General features: G+C 42.7%; 1 protein-coding gene across 3 annotated transcripts in view; it reads left to right on the forward strand.

The window, feature by feature from the left end:
• SUGP2 (SURP and G-patch domain containing 2) overlaps positions 1-5,972 on the forward strand; it is a 39,402-nt gene extending 33,430 nt beyond the window's left edge. For 2 of the 3 annotated variants that reach the window (XM_042441718.1, XM_042441719.1), the window contains exons 11-12: positions 3,059-3,173; positions 5,645-5,972. In XM_042441718.1, the coding sequence (XP_042297652.1) occupies positions 3,059-3,173 (115 nt within the window). In that variant the 3' untranslated portion in view covers positions 5,645-5,972. Of the gene's footprint in view, positions 1-3,058; positions 3,174-3,339 lie in introns of all 3 variants that reach the window. The other variant, XM_042441720.1, reaches the window with a different exon arrangement.
• Positions 5,973-6,593: the final 621 nt, after the last annotated feature.

Below are 6,593 nucleotides of genomic sequence, written 5' to 3' on the forward strand. Positions count from 1 at the left end.
TAATAATAATAATAATAATAATAATAATAATAATAATAATAATAATAATAATAATAATACTTTATTTATATACCGCTTTTCCACTGATCAAAGCGGTGTACAACAAGAATATAGTTACATACAGATTAAAAATATAAAATCTATATATCTCAGTATACATAAAAACACACGGCCAAGAATCTATCAGTCAAAGAAGTGTTGAACCTGGGATTGTTTGTATTCAAGCTTAATGTTGGAAGGAACTGTAAAGGCCACCTAGCCCAACCCCCTGCCATACAGAAAGACACATCTAAAGCAGTGCTAAAAGATGCTCATTCAACCCATGTTCAGAATCGCCCAAAGTCAGAGAGTCCACCACCCTCCCAACTTAGTCTATCCCACTGTTGAACTGTTCTGAAACTAAAACAGTTCTTCCTAATGTTTAGGTGGAATCTCTTGTAATTTGAATACTCTGGATTGTGTTCTAGTTTCTGGAGCAGCAGAAAACAAGCTCACTCCATCTTCTCCATGACATCTCTTTAGATATTTAAAGCTAGCTCTCATGTCTCTTCTCAGTTTTCTTATAGAATCATAGAATTCTCCAAATTAAACATCCCCAGATCCCTAAATCGTTCCTCGTAAAGCTTGGTTTCCAGACCTTTTATCATCTTGGTTTCCTTTCTCTATACAAGTTCTCGCTTGTCAATATCCTCTTTGAATGGGGTGTCCACAACTAGTCGCAGGATTCTAGATGAGAACTGATCAAGGCTACTTCCCTCAGTCTGGACACTTTATTCCAAATTAATCTTGGATGTATTTGATAGTTTACAAATTTATTATCTGGCTGGCTGGTTGGAGCAATGGATGTCTTCCAGGCCTTGCTTGGGTCATTGGTTTACTCTAGATTTTGTCATAGAGCTGCATCCCTGTTACCAGGTATCACTGTCATAAATGCTAGTTGTCTACCCACCAGTCTCTCATTTCTGGGATCATCATGTGACCCACACTTTGGTCCTGGGGTTTGCCGGTTGCCAACCTCTGATTTATTTAAGAACCTGTGCTTTCGTCAGAAGTGTTGCTTTGCCGTGTGTGTGTGTGTGAGAGAGAGAGAGAGAGAGAGAGGGGTTTTATTAAGAAAGCAATCAGAATATTTCCACACATCAAAACTATTTAGCAGGAACGGAAAGAGCAGGTATTTAATACATTACAAACTGCCTCCATCCTGTAGTTTCTGCTGCAGATTCTTTGACTCCGCTTCTTTGAGTCTGGCAGCCCTCATCCAATAGAAGATATCAGCATTTCTTTTTAAAAGCAGGACTTTCGTTTACAGAGCTTTATTACCTTCTAAGAGTGGTCCAGCAATTTTTATGGTTAGGTCCAGCTTTATTTTGGCTTTGGAGTTCTTAAGTTTTCTTGTTTTCTTCTGTCTTGCGGGCGGATTACAGACCGCCCATTTGGGGCGGGCTGTACCTGCCCCTTTCCCCGGTGTATCGGGGCCTCAGCTGCCAGAACGGCAGCCGCTGAGGCCCCAATCCACCGCTTTTCATGCTGCGGGGAAGCAGAAAAATGCCGCTTCCCCGCAGCCTGAAAAGGGGTGTCCTTGGGGCTTCAAGCCCCAAGGACACCCTGCGGCGGCAGGGAGGAGGAGAAAGGGGCCGCTTGGCCCCTTTCTCCCTTGCTTCGCTGGGCGCAGCCGTCTGAATTCTGCACCCAGCGATGCAAAGCGGCGCCGCAAACCAGGAAGGAGCCCGAAACGTAGCTCCTTCCTGGTCTGCGCAAAGGGCGCACTAGGCGCCCTGGGCGGAGCGAGGACATCAATCCGCGCCACCCCGTAATAGAGGCGGCGCGGCCGTGACGTCCTCATGGCGGCGGCCATCTGGAACGGCCGCCGCTTTTTACGCGCAGAGTGCGTATTAGAGTTAGGGAGGTGCGGAAGCACCGCACCTCCTAACCAGTATGTGCTCCGCGCGTACTTATAGGCGGTGTGTAACCCCCGCAGTGTCCATGTTAGCATCTTCAAGAGTGCTGCTGATTCCATCCTTTTTGATTTAACTTCCACTTTCTTGAAATGAACTTTGTTCATTTGATTGTGTTTGATTTACATTGCCTTTCATGAATGTCCAGGTGCCTTCAGGATGGAAACCTTGGCAAAGCAAGTTATAAGGTGATCACTTGCTAAGCTCTCTTATGGAAATAGGTTTGATCTTAGGTGAAGGCAGCTTGCAACAGAGACTAGCAGGGGCGCTCTGAATGCTTCCTGCTGGCTTTTGGAGAAAGTCTAGAGGAAGAGGAAGATGAGGAGAGTGAAGAACTCACTGGAGCGAAACGCAAGGCACTCTATTGATTCCTGCAGCGGACCATGGAAGAAAAAGGCATGACCCCAATTGGTTGTGCTTATGGGAGAAGACTTTGGCAGTCACTCAGCTTCCTTTCTTGTGTCCCCACAAGGAAATGGAATGTGGGGAGAGCTTGGCATTTTGTGGCAGCATTAGTTGTTTCCCTTCTTGGGAAGTCCCTTTCTTCTTTTTAAGAACAAGTTCTTATGTTATTAGTTCATTCTGTACCAGAGACCAGGTGCCAATACTCACGCAGCCAAGAAGTTCATTGGGTGGATTTGGAGGCCAGTTTCCATCGCTCAGCATAACCCTGCCTCACAAGGTTATTGTGAAGACAGTATGGAAAGACTTCATACCTATTGCTCTGTACTCTTTGGAGGAAGGGCAGAATATGATTTCCCCTCCTTGAGTATAATTCAACCTAATCTGGTGAACTGTCCCACTTACAAAGTTGTACCAGCATCAGTCTCAACAGGGTTGTGAGATACTATTTTCATTGCAACAGGCCTCTGGAGAGCCAACAGACAGGAGAGGTTTGGGTGGCGTTGGTTGCTTATTCTGTACCTTTGTCAGGAACGTGTGCTGCAGCTTCTGAGGCTGGCATGGAGAAGTGCAGCCAAATCTAGATTCCCACTTTGACAGCAGAGTGTTTGCTGCTTTCTCCTTTGTTCCTGCAGTTTGTCCTAAAATTTTGGTGACAAGAAACAGAGCTAACTCTTGATCTTTATTTTTGCCTCTTTTAGGGGCTCTACCTCTGCAGGGGAGGGCTTGGGTACTGGGGAAAAGAAAGAAGATAACTTTGCAACCTTCCGTCAGAGAATGATCCAGATGTATTACTTAAGAAGAGCCAATAAATAGGTAAGTGTTTGGAACAAGCCAATTGCTTTTTGAGTTTCTTTTTTAAAAATGGGCAAAGGGAATGTCCTGCTGGGTCCTTTTTCTGGCCTAGGTTCTGTGCCCACAGCAACAGTCTCTGCTTTTAACACTTTTTGTTTGTTTACTTCTCTTCATTTTGAAAATCCAGAATGGCTTTTGGCCTTTGAACCAAACAGTAATGATTATTGCAAGATGTCTCTGCTCTTCCTGAGTGGAGCATCTCATGAGAAATCCATTTTGGAAGAGTCCCCATTCCCCCCGCTTTGGAGCTTCCAAATAACCACGGAGATTAACATTCCCAGAATCCTAGGACGAGTTGTCTGTTCCTGAGATGAAGAAAAAGCCAGTGCAGTTTCCCATCAAAGGCTGTTGGTCTTTTGAAAAGGATTTGTATGTATCTCTTTTGAGCAAGAGGAAACTGACCATCTCAGTACAAAATCTACCCAACTTCAGTTTCACATTCTTCAACGTTACTTCTGAATAGCTTTGCCTCCTGGACTGTAGCAAAGCACCATGATATCTGTGATTCAGCCTATTCATTGAGCACCAAATGTTTTGTTTTGAAGAAACCAGCAAGTAAGAACTAACTATCTTAGAACTATAGGTTATTTAAGTTTCACATTTGTTTCATGGACTCTCTGTGTCTCAAAAGTTCCCTTACTACCAGCCAACTGGTATATTGATCTTTCGTTTGGTCTGGATTTCTGCATTTATCAAAAATATTCTTGGTCAATTTTACCTCGACAAAGAAATCTCTGTGTTCTGCAAGATGCTATCTTCGTGCTTTGGAAGCAAGACTTGTGTGAAATGCATATGTTTGTTTTGTGACTTCAGGGCATCACTAAAGAATCTATAATAACGGGTTTTTGATGCTAGTGACCGGCCCTCTTCAGAATTACTTCTTCCTGTTTCTTTTTCTCTCCCATTTATGCCAAGACTTCCATTGATAAAAATGACACCCTAAGGAAAACCCTACTTAAGAATTGATTGTGACGTGAATTAAAAACTCTTTCAAATGCTGAGTTTAAGCATATTCTCAAACCAGTATTACTTGGAGTTCCTAGGTAAAGCTGTCCTTTGGCTTTTCCATACCAGTCTACAAAAGGTTTCTTCATCTTGTTGCTGGGGGTGAGCGTCCCTTTGTCCAGGGATGCTCTTTCCCCATAACCACGTGTTTATGTGTGGATTTTGTAACAGGCATGAGTTCAAACTCACCCACTCTGTATGGGTGGGCGAGCTGAGCTGTGTGCAGGACAGATTTTCTATGGGGAATCCTACATCTCCATGGTTGGGTGTCATTCCCTGACTGCTCCTGTACAATGATGCTCTTTTCCGCTCCGGGAAACTCCAAATAAATTAATCTTGAAGACAGTAGCTTTTGAGCTTCATGCTGCTGAGCACTTTCTCAAATGCAGTTCTCTGGCTTTCAAAAGTTTAAGAGCAGTTCATGCAGACTGATTCATTCATGGCCGCTGGTGAAGATGCCTGGTGCTTCTCTGGACCAGAAGAGACGAACAAATTTCCCTTTTATTGGCCAAACGGGTAACTGCCTTGAAGTGTGGCCACGGCACTTTTTCATTTTCCTGTTTTACCACCTTATATTTTATAAGGAGAAAAGGTGGAGCTTTGTCCAACACATGAATGTAAATGGTCAAAATAAATTTGTCCAACATGATGAGAACAAATGGTCAAATTAAAAAGGGACAACCTTTTTTATGAATCGGAAAGTGATTTCCCCCCCATCAGTGGGCTGAATGGTGAAGCTTCTACTGTGTTTGAACCACATTTTGTGGTTGTATTTTGCAGTCAGAATTCCTTCTTCTTTCCCATTGATAGGAGCATTTTCTATCTTGACTTCAGAGCTTGCAGAGAGCGAGATGCATATCCGATGTATTCTCCAACACTTTGGGATTGGAAAAGGGAGGGAGCTTGCCTTTCCCAACCAGTTCTAATGGTCTCTGTGGTTTGAAAACAAGAGGCTGTTTTGGGAATGCATTGGCTTAACAATGGGAGACACTGTTCCCCCATTGTTCTGAACCCAGTTTTCATGGGGTTGGAATGGCCCTTGCCAATCTGAGCTCGCTTCAGAGCTGTGTGAATGTAACTGAAAAATGCAATTTAAAAATGAACACTAATTCTTGGGGTGCAGCCAAGGAGAAACCTCAATCTCCAATTTTCCCGGTTAGCTTTCCTCCTATTGAAGATCTGGTTTGGGACAAAGTTAACAGAGCAACACTGGTATTTTAAATTCCCAGTGTTGCTTTTTCAATCCACTTCACTTTGGATCTCGAGTGGCTGGTTTGACCAAGATTAGCGCCTTTCCGCTGTGTGTTCAAAACCTGCTTTTCGCAGGTCACTCCGCCATCTCAATGCATTTGCCAAAAGAGAGAGAGAGAGAATTAAAGTACTGTCTTGATAGCCATGTCTATTCACTGGTTTTTCTATTGTTCTAGTTTTCCAGGCTCTCTGTCATGAAGACCACAAGCATCCAGGAACACTATTCACTCCGTCACTAGGGCCTGTGTGTCTCACCTTTTCGTTTGGAATTGTGCGATTTTTCCCCCTTAGTGCTTCTTGAACAGAATTGTTTGGTTCTTCTCCCCTTCCTGTGGCATTGAACAGTCCTGATGAGTAACTAGTAGACGTCTATAAACCTATTTGACTTTCCTTTAAAAAAATGTTTAAATGGCATGTAATCCTTTTTTTAATTAAAAAAACACTTTACAATAAACTTAAATGAGGGGAAAGCATTCCAACCATTTCCCCTTCACTTGTTTTCAATTCTTGGTGGTCATTTGTTCATTTATTTGAGTAGTGGGTATATTTACATGTTTCCAGGGGTCAGAATTTCCACCACCAAAACTCACTGTAGGTAGCATTAGCCCTGAAAATGTGCAAAATAACGGAAAACCAAAAGTGAAAACGGCCAGAAATCAGCATTTGGTTTTAGTGGGTCACAGCCTTATAGCCTCTTTTCTTGAAAAACCGGAATTATTTGGAAAAGTACAAACTGGAAAACACTCAAAATCAGAAGAAAAAAAATAGACACATTTCTCATGGTGCTCAGTAGTTGACTGGTTTGTTGAGTAAAAGTCCTGTGCATTTTGGCCTGTATATGTGCTCATAGGTTTCCTCCAAGGGGTATATAAAATCATGAACAGAGGCAACAAATAAATACATAATATAAAACTATACATCATTTTACGTTGTGTGAAATAATGTTTGCTCACTGCCTATGGCCTGTACATACCGATTTGAAATTTAACTTCAGACGTTTCTGCAGATGAAGACCTCACTTCATTTACTAGACAATTTTTATTTTTAATGTCAGCAGTTGATCAGGAAGCAGAAAGGTTGTTAAAAAACATTGAGGAGTGCTTAGGTGGCCTAGGCTGAAGGAAA

The sequence above is a fragment of the Sceloporus undulatus genome, chromosome 10 (genome assembly GCF_019175285.1).
Source record: "Sceloporus undulatus isolate JIND9_A2432 ecotype Alabama chromosome 10, SceUnd_v1.1, whole genome shotgun sequence".
In the NCBI taxonomy this organism is placed as follows: Eukaryota; Metazoa; Chordata; class Lepidosauria; order Squamata; family Phrynosomatidae; genus Sceloporus; species Sceloporus undulatus.